We start from the raw sequence: 19,219 nt of genomic DNA on the forward strand, positions 1-19,219 counted from the left end.
AAGGAATATTTGCATGTTTTATGTCGGCCATGTTTAACTAACCTGACAACGATTGGTTAGCAAAATGTGCGGGGCTCAAGGAAAGTGTGGACCGTGAGATCTAAAAGACATGTTTATTGCGTTTTCCTCCATTGGTGACATTTTACTGATGCCAAGAGCTGGCAACATATTTAGAGTTGGTCTTTAGTGCTTAAAAAGATAATTTTAGTCATTGAGTTTTACTGTATAATACTAATAGCCTGGATCTGTATATGTATAATGGCAGTTGTAAAACTACCAAGCTAGGCTGTTCTAGTTACTTTAGCCACTTTAGGAAAACTGAAGTTGGTTCATGGACTTAACAGTAAAGAGGGCACATAAAATTCCCAGCTCAACTAGCCAGCCTGCAACAAACAGAATTGTCCTGTCTAGCAGTTTACACCTTGTTTTTATCGTGAACCTTTGGGACAGTTTGGTTTGTTGCTGGCTGGTAAGTTGAGCTGGTAATTTTTCTTTTGTTGGACTTATCCAAAATGGGAGCTAGGGCCTACACTTGTAGAATTTCCTACCCACAGTGTTGTTAACCAAGGTTACCGAGAGGAAGATCAAATACTTCAAGTCCACATTTGGTTTAAAACAGGTCGCGTAATGACACTGTAAAATATCCATGCTTGAACTGTTCTTCACTAGTTAAAGTCTAGACTTCAGTGAAATCAAACTTCTCTACACCGACATGACTGGGTTCAGATCTAAATCTATCACTATAATTTTCAGGGCCTTCGTTAATGAAAAGTGAAAAAATATTGACTTTGGGATCTAAGATGAAATGTCTTTTCCCTTTTCCTGTGATCTTTGTAAACCAACAGGGTTTTAGCAAAGGCACATCTGAGCACACGGGGAGATTTACTAAAACGATGGTAGCCAATTGGCTTCTAGGCTTTATTGTCAAAGTTTCATTTAACAAGATGAAGTTAGAACCCGATTGGTTACCATGCACAGCTGCATCAGATTCTGTGTGGACCATTTTTTAGTAAATCTCCCCAGTGCCTTGGAATACATAGAAGCCAAGTTGTGTTATGTAAACCTGACAAAGCGCTCGAAAGATTGCATTATGGCACAACCAAGACTGCGTTTTCTAATTTATTTGGCTCAAACTGTAAAGGGGGGTGGTCATCCTCTCCAGTTGGTTTGACCCAGAGATGTGGGAAGGTTTGGCTATGAGAGACTTGTTCACAGTTTACACAACACTCCAGTTTTTTGGGTTACTTGGGCATTTTGCAAATGAGTAACTGAATGCGAATGATTCCGTGGCTGGATTAGCAAGTATATCTAGCCCACGGGTTTACGTCAAGATCCTTTAGCGTACTAAAAACCATAGTATAACTCATGGCAACTTTATCTCTAGAAATATTTCCTCTGTAGTTAACCTTAAGCCAAAATATATGTAAATCAGGAACATTAATAAGCCTGTCTATGTATATGTTTTAATTTTCCAACCATTTCTCTGTTTTCATGCAGCCAGGAGCTATGGTCGCAGACGAGGTAAATACATAGAGAATTGTTTGGGTGTTCTTGCTTGCTAGATTCTTTGGGCAGAAAAAAAATCAAGCTTTTTTGGGTGATGCAATAATTGAGCTCTAATGATTTTATGTATTTATTTAGAATTACTTAATTGTTATGTGATTGAAAGGACTAGAAAATCTGAAACACATGCTTGCTCGAAAAGTTATGACTCACATTTACATATTTATACATATTTAAATAAGCATGGTTGACTTTTTGTTTAGTTATCTAGTCAACAGTAGACCTTACTGCCACAGGATATTACATATCTCTTCAGTTTATGGCCCTTTAACATATGTAAATATGAAGCTTCTTAAGTATGTGCAATCGTGTGTTTTAGATTTTAAAGACCCATTAATTTAAACCTTTCATCAGTAATCTTCTAACCCTTGCCTTCAAATCACTTGCTTCTTCAGTGTAAATTTCAGAAAATAAAATGTAACTTCTTATGTTTTTATTTGAAAGTATTTTTGTTTCAGCATGAAACATGCTGTTTCATTAGTTTTGGTAAACTAGGATTGCATTAATTGGCTTCAAAAGAAACATTTATAACTTCTTCCCTTCTATCTCTAGTGGCATCTTTCTAAAGTGCGTTCACACAAGCATTTTTAACTGATCCTGGGAATTGTTCAGCTTCTTGAGCCAGTGGATTTGTCTAGTGTGCACAGCTCTCTGCAGAAGACTGTGTACTGAAGCGAGGATCACTGGTCTGGTTAGCAGGGGAGTGTGCCTAGGAGCACTTCCCTTTTATAGTTCAGTGTGAGTGCGGACTAGTGGGGAGAAGGGAAAATCGAACTTGGGTGCTGTGCAGTTTAGTCGGCCTGATCCTCCCACTGCAACTGATCAAATTGTGAAAATGGACTCCGCCCACACAGCCATGTCATTTACTCACCGATTCCTGAATGAATGCACTACAAATATCATCTTAAACCACAGCTGACGGACTTGTAGTTTGAGTCACAAGCGTACTGATTAGCACACACGTAGTCCATTTGCACTTCCTCAAGGTTGCAAGGTAACAGCCTGTACAGAGGTGCAGGCTGAAAGCTGAAGGGAGACTGTACAAGAGTCTGAAATGGCACCTATGATCTGCATATTGTGGGTGCCAAACTTTACACTCTTTAAAAAAAGTAAATTTTTTAACCTGGAAAATTTTTTGTGTGTGTAAAATATATATATATATATGTATATGTTTTATATTTTTTTACTATTATTATATATATATATATAATTAATTTAAAAGTGACCTTATCCTTTAAGGCAGAGTGCAAAGCTCCAAAGTATTGCTTTTAAATGGAGACATCACGTTTGTCAGTATTCTCTGGGTTTTGTTATCCAAGATTGGGGCCTGGCGCTTGAAGGTTTCATAGTGTCTTGGGAGTGATGGAACCCCAAATCCTGTATCCAGGTCAGGTTGTAGTTGTATGTTGAATATGCAGGTGTGCATGTTCGTTATGAGTCAAACCTGATGATCGCTCAGGGCTCCCATTTTGGAGACAGAGCTGTGTTCAGCCAGGAGGGACATGTGTGAATGCTAGGTGACTGCACCCATTGTTGGGAAGATTCCCTGCCCACAGGAATGTCAGAGTCGGGGCAGCTGCATAAGTCTGTGGAGAGTGAGAAAGCTGAGGCAGCTGGTGAGGTGAGTCCCCCCTGGATGGGAAACCAGTGTTTAAACTTGGCTCTCCACCACTGAGCATAATCGCCCCATATCGCTCCCATTTATTTACACACACATAGACCCCCACATGCATCTCAAAAAATTTGAATATCATCAAAAAGTAAACTTTATTTCAGTAATTCAATTCAAAAAGTGAATTGCATATATTATATGGATTCCTTACATACAGTGCGATATGTTTCAAGCATTTATTTAAATTTTGATCCCTATAGCTTACAGCTAGTGAAAACCCAAAATTCATTGTCTCCAGAAAATTACAATATTGTGAAAGTTCAATATTTTAGACTCGTGGTGTCAGTCTAATCAGCTAATTAACGCAAAACACCTGTTAAGTTTACCTGAGCCTTTAAATGGTCTCTCATTCTGGTTCAGTAGGTTAAACAATCCTGGGGAAGACTGCTGACTTGACAGTTGTCCATAAGACAGTCATTGACACCCTCCACAAGAGGTTAAGTCACAAAAGGTCATTGTTAAAGAATCTTTCTGTTCAGACCTGTATCCAAGCATAATAATGGAAAGTTGAGTGGAAGGAAAAAGCGTGGCAGAAAAAGGCGCACAAGCAACCGGGATAACTGCAGCCTTTAGAGGATTCTGAAGGACTTTCAGGTACTTGGGGGACATTCACAAGGAGCTGTAATCAGTGCTTTAAGAGCCACCACGCAGACTTATCCAGAACATGGGCTATAACTGTTGTATTCTTTGTGTCAAGCCACTCTTGAACAAGAGACAACGTCAGAAGTGTCTTACCTGGGCTAAGGAGAAAAGGAACTGGACTGCTCAGTGGTGCAAAGTCCTCTTTTCAGATGAAAGTAAATCTTGCATTTCATGTAGAAATCAAGGTCCCAGAGTCTGGAGGAAGAGTGTAGAGGCACAGAATCCAAGTTGCATGAGGTCCAGTGTGAAGTTTCCATTGTCAGTGATGATTTGGGGAGCCATGTCATCTGCTGGCGTTTGTCCACTGTGTTTTTATCGAGTCCAAAATCCCTCTACCAGGAAATTCTAGAGCACTTTAGTCTTCCCTCTGCTGACCAGCATAAAGCTGATTTCATTTTCCAGGACAACTTGGCACCTGCCCACACAGCCAAAAGTACCAATACCTGCTTTAATTATCATAGTATCACTGTGATTGGCCACAAACTCGCCTTGCCTAAACCCCATAGAGAATTTGTGGGGTATTGTCAAGAGGAAGATGAGCCCTCAAACCCAACAATGCAGACAAGCTGAAGCCTGCTGTCAAAGCAACCTGGACTAACACCACCTCAGCAGTGCCAGAGCCCGATCGCCTCCATGCCAGGTCACATTGATGCAGGAATTCATGCAAAAGTAGCCCCGACTAAGTATTGAGTTCATACTATACTGCACATGGACATACTTTACAGTAAGCCAATGTTTCTGTATTAATCCTTTTTTTATTGGCCTTATGTAATCTAATTTTGAGATATTGAATGCTGGTTGTTTACTAGCTGTAGGTCATAATCGTCTAAATTAAAAATAAATTCTTGATATATATCACTCTGTGTGTAATGAATCTATAATAAATCTATATAATATAGGAGTTTCACTTTTTGAATTGAATTACTGAAATAAGGTTACATTTTTTTTGGATGATATCCTAATGTTTTTTTTTTTGTGTGTGTGTATGTGTGTATATATATATATATATATATATATATATATATATGTATATATATATATATATATATATATGTGTGTGTATAGGAGCGCTGGAACGCCTCTTTAAAGGGAAAGTTCACCTTTCGTACACCTTCCTTCTTCCTTCTTTTTTTTCCATTTAAATCTACAGTCACTTTTCTTGTCCTAATCCATGTTTCTAGACAGTTTCCATTTGTAATGTCTTTCTTCCTGATCAGACTTTAGGTCATGACCTCAGTGGCACCCTGCATTATCCACCCACGCATTCCCAGGTACATGTTTTTTTCTTTTTATGAAATGCAATCAGTCAGTGATCACCCTTCTCACTAAATACACAAATTGCATATAGCAGTGGTCATCAACCCTGTCCTCAGGGCCCACTAACAGGCCAGGTTTTATGTATTACCTTGGGGAGATGCAGACTAGAATACTGCAATCACTGAGCAGCAAATGATATCACCTGTGATGCATCTCAGTTATCTTGCAAACCTGGCTTGTTAGTGGGCCCTGAGGACAAGGTTGATGACCACTGGCAGAGCGTATTGCCTTGTTTATACACCTAAAATTACTAGTTGCACACAGAAGCAAATGCACATTTTGCCATGTGAAAAAAATGAGGGGCAAATTCTGCAAAACGCACAAAAAACACACAACCCACAAAACGCCAAAATGTCCCATTAACCACATGTAGTGCAGCCAATTGAAATAACAGGCTGCCCTATGCGTGTCAGAGGAAAAACAAGACACAAATATGCACTTCCACTATGCTAGATGTGAATGGGGCCTGAAAGTTAAATTGATGCAGTAACACAAGAACAATGAGGCTTCATTCACATCTGTGTGTTTCCTTGCATTTCAGAAATGCGCTGCACCAAGAATCGCATAAAAAAAAAAAAATGCACCAAGCTCTGTTCAAAAAAAGAAATGCTTCTTTGCAGTAATTGCTGTGTGCAGGGCAACCCTTCAGGTGTATGGGCTGCCCATTGATTTGACTGCATTTCGTTTTTAAAAAAATGTGCACCTGGGAATGGGTAGCTGGATGATGCAGGGTGTGTACTAATGAGGTCAGCTGGTCAATTCCTTCCTGTGTCATGAACTAAAGTCTGATTAGGAAGAAAGACCTAATGGAAACATGGATTAGGGTAAGAAACCTAAGTGACTGTAGATTTAATAGAGAGCTTTGATATCTTTGTAAAAAAAAAAAAAAAAAATACATTAACACTCTATTGGTGCATGGGGGAGCTGGAATTTAGGAAAAAAGGTGTATAAAGGGGAACTTGCCCTTTAGGGAAAAAAAAACTGTCCAAATCTTTCTGGCCTTATGTGAAAAAATAATTTCCCAAAGGCTCGTTTAGCATTTGCCAAAAAAAATCTTGATTATCCCCAAGACTTTTGGGCAAATTTTCTGTGGACTGATGAGCACAAAGTTGAACTTTTTGGAAGGTGTGCATTCCATCTGGTGTAAAACTAATACAGCATTTAAAAAAAGACATCGTACCAACAGTCAAACATGGTGCTGGCAGTGTTATGGTCTGAGGCTGCTTTGCAGTTTCAGGACCTGGACAACTTGCCTAATGAATGGAAGCATGAATTCTGTGCTGTATCAGAAAATCTTGACTGAGAATGTTTTGCCATCAGTTTGTGACCTCAATCGCACTTGGGTTATGCAGCAGGAAAATGATCTGAAACGCGCTAGCAAGTCCACCTCTGAATGGCTTAACCACTTAAGCCCCAGACCATTTTGCAGCTAAAGGACCAGGCCCCTTTTTGCGATTCGGCACTGCATCGCTTTAACTGACAATTGCAAGTAGAGCTTTCTTTTGGTGGTATTTGATCACCTCTGTGGTTTTTATTTTTTGCGCTATGAACAAAAATAAAGTGACAGTTTTGAAAATATTAGAAAATATTTTTTACTTTTTGGTATAATATCCCCCAAAAATTAAAAAAAAAAAATAATTTTTTCCTCAGTTTAGGCCGATACGTATTCTTCTACATATTTTTGTTAAAAAAAAATCGCAATAAGCATTTGATTGGTCTGCACAAAAGTTATAACGTCTACAAAATAGGGGATAGTTTTTATGCCTTTTTTTTTTTTATTTTTTTTTTTTTACTAGTAATGACGGCGATCAGCAATTTTTATTGTGACTGTGACATTATGGAGGACACGTCGGACAATTTTGACACATTTTTGGGACCATTGGCATTAATACAGCGATCAGTGCTATTAAAAATGCATTGATTACTGTAAAAATGTCACTGGCAGTGAAGGGGTTAACACTAGGGGGCAGTGTAGTGGTTAAGTGTGACCTAGTGTGTGTGTGTGTGTGTGTGTGTGTGTTTTTTTTTTTTTTTTTTTTTTTACTGTAGGGGGCGTGGCTTGGCGTGTGACGTCACTGATCGCTGTTCCCTATGACAGGGAACCGACTATCAGTGACAAGCTCACTAGGAAGCATGGGTAGAGTTTACTCTTGCCTCTCCCCGTTCGGGGTCACGGAGCTCAGGACCGGGTCGCGAGTGCGCCGTGCGCATGACCCACAGCTGGACTCTTAAAGGGCAACGTACCTGTACGTGCTTGTGCCCAGCCGTGCCATTCTGCCGACGTATCTCAGTGTGAGTCGGTCCTTAAGTGGTTAAAAAACAAAACAAATCAAGGCTTTGGAGTGGCTTTGTCAGAGTCCCAACTTGTGTCCAAGTGAGATGCGACCTTCAACAGGATCATTTACTAGAAGAGTGACAAATATGCAAAAAAAAGGGGGACATACTTTTTTCACAGCATTTTGCGTGCGTGTGTGTGTGTGTGTGTATGTATATGTGTGTGTGTGTATATATATATATATATATATATATATATATATATATATATATATATATATATATATATACATACACACTTTAGTTTAAAGCGCCCCGTCCCGATGAGCTCGCACGCAGAAGCCAATGCATATGTAAGTTGCGGCCGTATATGAAAACGATGTTCAAACCACACATGTGTAACTCAAAACTGGTAACCTATAGAAATTTTTAACCACCGCCTAAGGAGATTTTTACGTGTCAAAGTTTGTCACCATTCCACGAGCGGGCACAATTTTGAAGCATGACATGTTGTTTGGTATCAGTTTACTTGGCGAAACATTATATTTAACAATTTAATAAGAAAATTGGGCTAACTTTACGGTTGTCTTAATTCAAAAAGCTATTTTTTTTCCCCCCAAAAAAAAATTGCACTCGTAATACCGCTGCACAAATACGGTGTGACATAAAGTATTGCAAGGTCTGTAATTTGGGGGAAAAAAGAGAGATGTAATGTTTTGTGTTTTAAGTCATTTTTTAGCAAAAAAAAATATTTTAACTTGTAAACAGATCTCAAAAAGCTTGGTCCTTAATTTGTTAATAAGCATAGACATTAAACTGTAGGGTTGGGGGGTGGGGGGGGGGGAAATCTGTATGCATGGATTGTAATGTAAAATATCCAGCCTGACACTGACCCCACTTTCAGTTACTCTTGCAGTAGAATGCCGACTCGTTGCAGTCTGAGTACTTTAAAGAAAGGCTTTGCTAATGTCTTAAGTTGACCATACTAGATAGTAGAATCTGACTGCAAAACCAACTTTCGCTTTACAAAAACTTTAATAGGAGGACACCCCCTAAGCAATCCATTCACGTTTTATATCTAATCAGGCAGGCCCTTGTACTACACAGTAAGATCTAAAGGAGATTGTACAGTCAGATTATATATACCCAGTTATATGAAGTGTTAGCTCAAGGTCTGCCTAGGTCCCCAACAATTTTAGCAAAAAAGTGGTTATTTTTATTAAAGTGGAATTGTTCATACAAGTGGTTTTGAAGAGCTTTCACTTTTTTTTTTTTTTCCCCGGCTTTTTGAGCATGTGGGGAATATTAACTTTATATGGTATTAAGCAAAGTATAGTCAAAGCTTTTTTCAGAGGAGTGCACTTATTTCTGCACTCCCGTGACCTAGGTTCAGCCAACAGTGGAATAATATTGGCTGACGTCACAGAACTGATCCAGGCTCTGCCGGGATCCCAACAATGTCTGGATGCGTCCAGATGCCTGATCAACAGCTGGTTTGGCCTCTTGGAGCGTCACTGAGAGCCAGTCAATCCTGCCTGCTCCACAGCCAGGTGCTCCAGTGAGCTTTGGAGTGGAGACCAAGAACTGAGCAAGCAATCAGCGGTCATGGGGTCGCTTAGTTCTTGGTCTTGGAGCCGGTGCGGGGGGGCAGCTGCAGCCATCTATGTATGTATGTATGTATGTTTTTGTTTTACTTTTTCCAATCACACACTTCTTACCGACTCTACAGACGGTTTTATTTAAAGCTGGAGAAAAAGTGGAGCGTTTGCAAACCCCATATAATCTACAAGTCAAGTTGCAAGTCTTGCTGAAACTAGTAGTATATTTTAAGAGTATATCATATTATTTTCTTTTTCTTTTTTATTTATTTTTTATTAATGCTGGTCTCTCTAACGTATTAATGTGTCTGCTGTGCTTTACTTTTATGAGCTGTTTTGTGTATTTTATATAGGCTCCCTCTAGTGGATGTTTCTATATCCAGCAGGGTATTTGGCATACCTTTTGACCCACTGCTGAAAAGAACATAGAAAATGTGTTATTTTAATCATCCATGTATGACTTGTATTGAGAGATGAAGAACTGCAGAGGAGAGGCTGAATAGTATTTTCCATTTTTATATGTTGCGGTCTTGTGAGCTGCTATGTGCAATTAATATAAAAAAAAAAAAAAAAAAGCTGACAACATCCCAACGCACTCCCTTTTTAAATAGGCGCACAAAACTGCAGCAAATTGCACAAAAATACTTCTCAATCGTAAAAAAAATTGTGCAAAAAAAAAAATATATATATATAAAGTTCAACAATCTATGTGTTGCTAAAAAAAATGGCACATTGTTGAATTTTATGTATTTTTTTTTTTTTTTTTTTGCACACTATATTTTTTTTTCACAATTAGTATTTTGTGTAATTTGCTACAGTTTAATGCACATATTACATGGGCAAATAATTATCTACTGGTTTGAGAAAGCGCTGCACTAATTGGAAAATAAGAAAATGTTGTTGCTCTGTGTGCATATATAATTATAGACCAGTGTTCCTCAACCTTGGGGGCAGTTACGGCACCCTGTAAAGTTCTACAAACTTTTGAGGCACCCCATTCTAAAATGTAAAAAGCTAAACAAATAGTTTTACTTATCACAGCATCATCCACATATATAGGGCACCCAACATTACAGGTGATGTATTCTTAAAATGCACACTGGTACTGACTAGTGTTCCAGTATTTCTCTGTCCCCCTCATTTTCTCTTTCTCACTTGGCTAATGTGACCTCAGTGCTGATGGAGAGGGGCAAACATAGTACTCAGGCATTTGACATCCACCTTATCAACCTATGAAATAACTGGTTGTTAGGACACTGGCAGCTGACCTGTATGGTGCCCAAGGTTGTAATGTTGCACAATAAAAACCTCTAACAAAAAAGCAGGCTTGATCCACCCACTGGCTTGTTGACATTTTTTTGGGCAATTTTCTAGGCATTTTTCCAAGGCAAGCCAGAAACATTTGGCATCCTGGTTGAAAAAAGTGGTACACTCTAACCTGTATACACCATGCCTCCTATTTTATTTCCCCCCTCTGTGTGTTACTTATAAAAATAAATGCTGCAAATACCTCACCTCATTTCACTGCTAAGATTATGATCACATGACTGGCCAGCTTTCTCCTTTCCTCCTCTGAGAGATGCAGCGGGCGGGCCTGAGATTCCCCTGCTGGTTTCAGTCTGGAGGGTCAGGGATGGAGGAGAGGGCTGGCTGGTCATATGATTGCAATCTTGGCTCTTAAATTAGGTTTTCAGAGCATTTGTATTTATAAATCATTCACAGAGGGGGACACTGCAATAGGAGGCAGTGCTGATGGTGGATACAGGTTAGTATTATGGGAGCAGCAGGAGGGGTGGGTCACACACAGAGGGAAGGAGGACAAAGGATTAGAAAGAGCAACTGACCACGGTGTGAGGGCTCAGCAATCATGATACACCGTGGTAAGTTTACAGAGGGGTGTGGAGAAATTGCCAGGTTTTTTAGGTGTTACAGGGGGCAAAATGACACAGGATAAGCACTGTATCGGATAACATGCTTTAACCACTTCAGCCCCGGAAGAATTTACCCCCTTCCTGACTAGAGCACTCTTTGCGATTCGCACTGCGCCATTTTAACTGGCAATTGCGCAGTCGTGCGACGTGGCTCCCAAACAAAATGTATGTCTCCTCCCCCTCCCCCCCCACAAATAGAGCTTTCGTTTGGTGGTATTTGATCACCCCTGCGGTTTTTATTTTTTTCGCTATAAACAAAAAAAGCGTAAATTTTGAAAAAAATGCATTCTTTTACATTTTGCTATAATAAATATCTCCCAAAAATATATATAAAAACATTTATTTTTCCTCAGTTTAGGCCGATAAGTATTCTTCTACATATTTTTGGTAAAAAAAAAAACGCAATAAGCTTTTGTTTTGAGCAATAGTTACAAAGTATTCTTTGACGGGTATCTTGTGCCCACTTCCAGGAGTCCAGCCCGCGGCCTGCGATTCCACAGCGGGGCTCACTCCTCTTCCCTCCTCCTCTGCCTGTCAGCGTGCCAGTAGAGATAGGAGTCGGGCCTCGCACATGCACAGTAGGGTTCCCCGCGTGAAGCTATAATGCTACACTGCCAGGTACCCTCACCAAAATGGCAGCAGCAGCACCGTTTTTGGGCAGAACACCATTTTAAAGACTAAAGGAGGTAGTATTTAACTAATGACATTTGGACCTGAAAAAATATGCTAAAGTTGACGTTTCCCCATACAACCAATCAGCTTTATTCACTCTGGTTCCTCCCCCTGACCTCCATCATTACTGTATTATTTAGTGGTTTGATTGGAGACCGCAATCTTAGAATCTGCGTTCTTCAGCATCAGTGGCAGTAAAAATTACTATTTATTTGGATCTTTTAGAGGTGTGATATATCAAGTCAGCCACCTTGATCCTAGTTGTGAGCTGTACTAAGTTTCTGATAGTGGTACTCAGCCGCTAAGCTCTGTGTAGTAGTTTTACAGCCTTTAATTGCAAGGCCTAAAGAAAATAATTCTGGTCTTAGACTTCTAGTGTGTTTTGCCTAGGTGTCGCTCTGTGTTCTCACAGGATCCTCGGACAACCTTGGGTTGGGTCTGGGAGCTACTATTTATGGCTTATTTGTTGTGGACTGCAACGACTGAAGTCTCACTAGATTTTAGAGTATGGAACAGGGAGGAAGTAAAAAGCACTCCATGTATGCTGAAGCTACACTGATATGGCTGGTTTAGAATGTGATAGTTTTCAAGGGACAATGCAGTCATTTCTGGAACAGATATTGGCACTAGTATTCATGTTATGCACAATGAGTTTATTACATGTAAATGGTTTATTATTTAAAGGTAGTATTCTGTTTTTTTTTTTCAGTGTGGCTGTAATAGGTCAGCTTAAAGCGGTGTTCCCAAAAGTGGAACCTCCGCTTAACTGCTTCCCCTGGTGCCACATTTGTCACCTTGCAGGAGGAGGTGGGAATGGGTACCTCATTTTGACAGGTACCATTTCCCACTTCTGGGAGACTGTGTGGAGGCCGCCCTTCCTTTGTAAGTTCGGCCCTCCTCCACCCTCCACCCCTGCTGGGCAGGTCAGTAGAAAGGCAGCTGTGAAGCCAAAAGGCTTCACTGCCAGTTTTCCTTACTAGGAATGGCGGCGGCAGGAGCACCCGGTAGTCTATCCGAAAATTGACTGGGGTGCCGACATCGCAGGCTTCCTGGACAGGTAAGTGTCCATATATTAAAAGTCATTGGCTACAGTATTTGTATTTAGTTCTTACACAATGTTGCATTGCAGTGTTTATATGAGAACATGCTACACTTGAGTTCTTCCGTTTCTGTATTTACAATTTTTTGCTTTGTACCAATTTCATAGTTTCTTCATGGGTTAGTCTGTCCAGTAAGCCTGAGTGTACTAATTTACAATGCTGATTTATGCCATCTTTTAATGCATGTGTAACTTTGTTGATTGTGCTCGTCTAGATGGTGCTGTGGACTCTTTGATCCAATAACTGTTGCTATCAATGATTTAAACAGTGGTAGTATTACATACAATATGTGCTGAATAATTTCATGTATTTTAGTGAAATCATAACTGGAATACATAATGTACAAGTTTCCTCCTTTCACACTACTTTTTTTTTTTTCCAACTTTGCTCTAAATTTACATTTACTATTTTCACATTTTTTTATTGCGTTGTGTGCAATGTTAATACTTTTTATGGTTGAAAATAAATATTGAGAGTATACTGCTTTACTAATTGTAAAGAACATCTCCAAGAACAAAGTGGTTTACAAATTCCTAGAGATGAATAGCCAGCATGTTTAACCGCTTCAGACCAGGAAGATTTGGCTGCTGAATGACCAGGCCATTTTTTGCGATTTGGCACTGCGACGCTTTAACTCACAATAGGTGCAGCAACGCACGACCGTGCAAAACAAAATTGACGTCCTTTTTTTCCCCCACAATAGAACTTTCTTTTGGTGGTATTTGATCATCTCTGCGGTCTTTATTTTTTTGCACTATAGACAATTTTCAAAAAAACACGATATTTTGTACTTTTTGCTATAATATCCCCATTTTTTTATTTTATTTTTTAAAGCAAATTTTTTCTCAGTTTAGGCCTATATGTAGTAGTCTACATATTTTTGGTACAAAAAATCGCAATAAGCAAATATAGATTGGTTTGCGCAAATGTTATAGCGTCTAAAAAATAGGGGATAGAATTATAGTATTTTTATAATTTTTTTTTTTTTTTTTTTACTAGCAATGGTGGCTATCTGCAATTTTTATTGGGACTGCAACATTATGGCAGAAACAAAGGAACGCTTTTGACACATTTTTGGGACCAATTGGCATTTATACAGCGATCAGTACTATAAAAATGCCACTGGCAGGGAAGGGGTTAACATTAGGCAGCGATAAAGGGGTTAAATGTGTTCCTTAGTGTGTGGTCTAACTGTCTAGGGGAGATGACAGATCACTGTCCATACTTTGAATGAACAGAAGATCTATCTCTTCTCCCCTTCTCGCTGTGTCATGAGTGATCGGAGAAGCCCAGCGGTCATCGTGCCAGCCGGGCACTCGCATCGGCTCGGGGGGCTAGCAGCGGGTGTGCACATGCCCCTAGTGGCCACAGGGCGAAGCAATGTAACATAACGTTGTTTCGCCCAGCCATGCCAATCTGCGGCAGCTGGTCGCAAGTGGTTAAAGGAAGGAAAAGTTCACTTAAAAAAAAAAAAAATCACAAATGCCCTTTTTTTATTTTATGATTTATTTTTTTCAGGTTAACAAAAAATATGCGCATATTTTATTTTGAGTCTGTAAAGCATTGCGCCAGCGATCATCAGAACGCTGGTGCAATGCAGGTCCCCTAGAGATCTGTCAGTGTATCTGTGTGCCCATACGAGCAAGCAGATACACTGACAGGAAGAATCAATGAACTACCATGGTGCTACACAGAACTGTGGTTCATTTGGAACATCAAGCCGACAGACGCAAAGAATATCTACAATGTCGGGGCTTGTAGTTCATTCTCGCACACACAGCTGTGTGTACCTGCATGCTGATTTCAAAAAGTGACAGCTAATATGGGGAACGTCTCCCTGTACTGCTGCATTGGGCACCTGTTACATGTTCCACTCTAAAAACTGAACTTATCCTTTTAATTTGCATTGTGTAATACTTATGGGATGGAAAGCTGAACGTTGGTCTTCCCCCCAAAATTTAAAAACAAGCAGTGTTTCAGTTTAACTCAAAATGATAAATGAAGCCTCTTTCTGAAGAAAATGGGACTATTTTCATTATGTGTATTTCTAGGATTACTGGAGCATTAACCATAGTTTTTCTTGCCTGCAGGTCGATCTTCGCTCTTCCCATTTGAAGATGGCTTCCTCAGTGATGGTCATGGAGACCAATCCTTGTCATCTGGTCTGAGTTCTCCAACTCATTGTCAAAATGGTGAACGGGTCGAGCGCTACTCTCGGAAGGTGTTTGTTGGAGGGCTACCTCCTGACATTGATGAAGGTACTTGGTTTTAAAAATAAATAAATACTTTTGCTTCTCTGATCTGAGCGGTTCTTACTGTATATTTTGAAGCCATCACATATCAACGTGTTTGATCAGACCTAATGCTTCTAAAACTTAAACATTTCATGGGGGGGCGCTAATACTTTTGTTGGCACATCCAAAAATATCAGTCCAAATTAATGTTAAGGGTGGATAAATTGCCATAAAAATCTTGAGCCATTCAGATTTAATCTGGACCTGTACTCAAGAAGTGAAGATATGCTATGTTTATAGAATTGTTAGTATGGCTTAAAATGGTTGTAAACCCTGTACAACCACTTTTCCCTACAGGGTTACCTTTAGGTACTGTAAATATCTCCTAAACCTGTACGGTTTAGGAGATATTCGTTATATACACTTGCGACGTCATCGGTGCATGCGTACTGAAGTAAGGGCACGATCGTGCCATTTCTATAGTGCCTGTGCCGTGACTGTCGGCTGACGCGCGACTCGGGCCAGAAACTGAACCAGAGTCCATGGCCCCAGAAGGAAGAGAGGTTGAAGATGCATGCGGCCACACAGTGGGGACAGCGGTGACAATTAAGTGGCACATAATGGACTAGTATGTGATGCATACTAGCCCATTATGCTTTTACTTTGCAAGGAACGAAGTTAAAAAAAATCAGGGTTTACCTTCTCTTTAAAGCGGGAGTCCGCGTTTTTTTTTTTTTTTTTTTTTTTAAAAGCCAGCAGCTACAAACACTGCAGTTGCTGACTTTTAAAATAGTGACACTTACCTGTCCAGCGTGCCTGCGATGTCGGCACCCGAAGCCGATCTCTCGATCGTCTCTCGGGTGCTGCCGCCGCCATCTTGGGTATGGAAATCAGGAAGTGGAGCCTTTCTGTTTCATTTCCCGGTTCCCTACTGCACATGCGCGAGTCGCGCTGCGCAATAAGGATGGACCCGCTGCCTCTGGGATCTGTGTGTTTCCCAGCAGGCAACGGGGGACTTTCGGAAAGGGGCGTAATCTACGCCCCTTTCCGCAGAGAGCTATCCCGGAAGTGGGTGCAGATACCTGTACTGTACAGGTACCTGCACCCCCCTCCCCCCTGAAAGGTGCCAATTGTGGCGCCGGAGGGGGGGAGGATTCCAATGAGCGGAAGGTCCACTTTAGGGTGGACCTCCGCTTTAAGGCGGTAATAAACCCAAAAGCACACATTTATTATATTGCAGCCACCCCACCCCAACCCATCCCACACTCTGGCTTTCCTAAATATATCACAACAAACCTCCAGCCCGATTCAGTCTTCATCATTACATTAGAAACTACAGAACAATTTAAGGTTAGCCTGGAGTTTATCATAATAATCTAAGATGCTGTTTTTATATTTTTTGCTCTCTGTTTATAGTTTGTTGTTGTTTCCAGATGAGATCACAGCAAGCTTCAGGCGATTTGGACCTTTGGTTGTGGATTGGCCACATAAAGCAGAAAGTAAATCTTACTTTCCACCAAAAGGTAATATTTGATTTTAGCAGTGCAAGTTAATACACTAAAACGTAATGCATGAGTTATATGTCGCTGTGCTTTGGTTTTTGTTTTAATTCACTAAAGGTGTTATCCATAAGTTTAATTTGCATTCACCAATATTTGTATGTGAAAGTTCATTTACAAGATTATCACACTCCAAAACACCAGCTTTGCCTTGTCATTAACCCTGAAGTTTTATAAGAATGAGAAATAGTGTTTCAAGGGTTATAGCGTAACTACAGTGCATCTGAGCACCACAAATTAAAAAGGCAGTTTAATTCATTTTTAATATTCAAAGCAAATCCACCCATCCATCTGTCTCCATGCTTTATTTTGCCGATAAATTATTTAGAAAAACACTCGCTAGCATTTCTGGCTGTGGCCATCTTGAGTAAAGGGTATATGATTCATGTAGCATTTACTTCCTGGAATCTATCTTCCCTTAGTTCAGGCATGCAGACAGAAAGGTGTGCTTAGCTGAGAAAACCCCTCCCCCCTCTCCTGACGACTCCTGAGATGTATGACGACATGTGCCTAGGCGTGGAAAGCAGGAAGTCGCTGAAGAAATGTGGGGGAAAAGGTTTAAAACAAGCAAACATGATATAACGTTCCTATCGATTTTAAATAACTATTCACTCAAAGAACTAACTATTGCCCAATTATTATTATCCAGCTCTGGAAGATTTTACCCCCTTCATGACCAGGCCCCTTTTTGCGATTGGGTAATGCGTTGCTTTAACTGACAATTGCGCAGTTGTGCGACGTGGCTCCCAAACAAAATTAGTGTCCCTTTTTTCCCCCACAAATAGAGCTTTCTTTTGGTGGTTTTTGATCACCTCTGCGGTTTTTATTTTTTGCGCTACAAACAGAAATAGAGCGACAATTTTGAAAAAAATTCAATATTTTTTACTTTTTGCTATAATAAATATCCCCCAAAAATATATAAACCTTTTTTTTGCTCAGTTTAGGCCGATAGTATTCTTCTACATATTTTACGTAAAAAAAATCGAAGTTGGCTATTATTGATTGGTTTGCGCAAAAGTTATAGCGTTTACAAAATAGGGGATAGTTTTATAGCAATTTTATTATAATTTTTTTTTTTTATTTGATTGTGACTGCGACATCAGTGCATTATTATTTAAATGCACTGAATTCTGTGTATATGACACTGGCATTGAAGGAGTTAACCACTAGAGGGCAAGTAGGGGTTATGTCTGACGTGTGTTTTTTTTTTTGTAGGGGGGCGTGGCTTGGCATGTGATGTCACTGATCGTCTTTCCCTATAACAGGGAACAGACGATCGGTGACAGCCACACTAGGAAGCACAGGGAGAGGTTTGTTTACACAGACTTCTCCTCGTTCTTCAGCTCTGTGACCCAATCGCGGGACACCAGCAGCGATGGGATCCACGGTCACGGAGCTCAGGACCAGGTCGCGAGCTCGCCGGCGGCGGCACGCAAGCGACCCACCGCTGGACACTTAAGAGCAACGTACCTGTACATGCTTGTGCTCAGCCGTGCCATTCTGCCAACGTAAATGTGCAGGAGGTGTTCCTTAAGCGGTTAACTGGCGATTGCTTGGTCATGCAATGCTGTACCCAAAATAAATTTGTATAATCTTTTCACACAAATAGAGCTGTCTTGTGATGGTATTTGATCACCACTGGGTTTTTTTTTTGTGTGATATACATGAAAAAAAATAGAAAAAAAATAAACAAAAAATCTTCCTGCTATAAAACATATTCAAAAAACAAAATCTATTTTCTTAAGTTTTGGCAATCATGTATATTGCTACGTTCTTTTGATTTAAAAGAAAAAAAAAATCCCAGTAAGCAAGAAAAAAAAATCCCAGTAAGCGTATATTGATTTGCGTGAGAGTAATAGTGCCTACAAACTATAGTCTACTCTTTATACTGGATTTTTTTATTTTTTATTTTTAATACTAATGGGGGTGATCAGCAACTTATAATGGGACTGACGCTGGGGGGAACCGACTAAGTGGCACTAACATCACTAGTGCTATTAATACAGTGATCAGTGCTAAAATATACACTGTCACTATACTAATGACTCTGGCGTCGGAAGGGGGTTAACATCTAGGGCAATATGTGCCTTACTATTTGTACTGTGTATAAAGTGTGCTGCTTTTTTAATAATGCTCCATCTGTGTACTGAGCTCTGTGTTGTGTCAACACAGAGCTCTCGGCTGTGAATGCACAAAGCTGATAAGCAGGTCCTTGCCATGTGTCATTGGCAGTTATTGTTGACAGGCTCCCACTGTGTACAATCACAGCAGGACCCGGTCGTGATGCGTGCGATGTACCAATACATCCTTTTGCGTACAACGGCCACCTGTCCGCAGTACAGTGCGGTCAGTCATTAAGTGGTGAATATTATTCTTCAGTACTTATATCGCACTTATAGCGTGCACTTTACATTATAAAGGGAAGACCGTATAGGCCTGCAATACAAGGGGGTTAGGAGGGCCCTGCTCCTGAGCGTTTACAATCTAATTTAGGAGGGGCAAGTGAAACAAAAGGTAACAGAGGGATAAGCTGATGGGAGACTAAAAAAACCGGTATATTTATGTATGTATGTATGTAAATTTAAATATTAAATAAAAAGCTATAATGGTGGAAAGAATGAAGGGAACACTTAGCCAGTTGACCCATTGGTCTTTTG

The 19,219-nt window shown here is 40.1% G+C and overlaps 1 protein-coding gene across 4 annotated transcripts in view; it reads left to right on the forward strand.

Moving 5' to 3' along the window:
* The window catches only part of CPEB3 (cytoplasmic polyadenylation element binding protein 3), a 208,854-nt gene that overhangs the window by 153,083 nt on the left and 36,552 nt on the right, over positions 1-19,219 (forward strand). For 3 of the 4 annotated variants that reach the window (XM_077455226.1, XM_077455224.1, XM_077455227.1), the window contains 3 exons: positions 1,498-1,521; positions 14,860-15,027; positions 16,437-16,526. In XM_077455226.1, the coding sequence (XP_077311352.1) occupies positions 1,498-1,521; positions 14,860-15,027; positions 16,437-16,526 (282 nt within the window). The remainder of the gene's footprint in view (positions 1-1,497; positions 1,522-14,859; positions 15,028-16,436; positions 16,527-19,219) is intronic. The other variant, XM_077455225.1, reaches the window with a different exon arrangement.

This window comes from Lithobates pipiens, unplaced genomic scaffold (genome assembly GCF_037356315.1).
Source record: "Lithobates pipiens isolate NorthernLeopardFrog02 unplaced genomic scaffold, aLitPip1_a1.2 Scaffold_25, whole genome shotgun sequence".
NCBI lineage: Eukaryota > Metazoa > Chordata > Amphibia > Anura > Ranidae > Lithobates > Lithobates pipiens.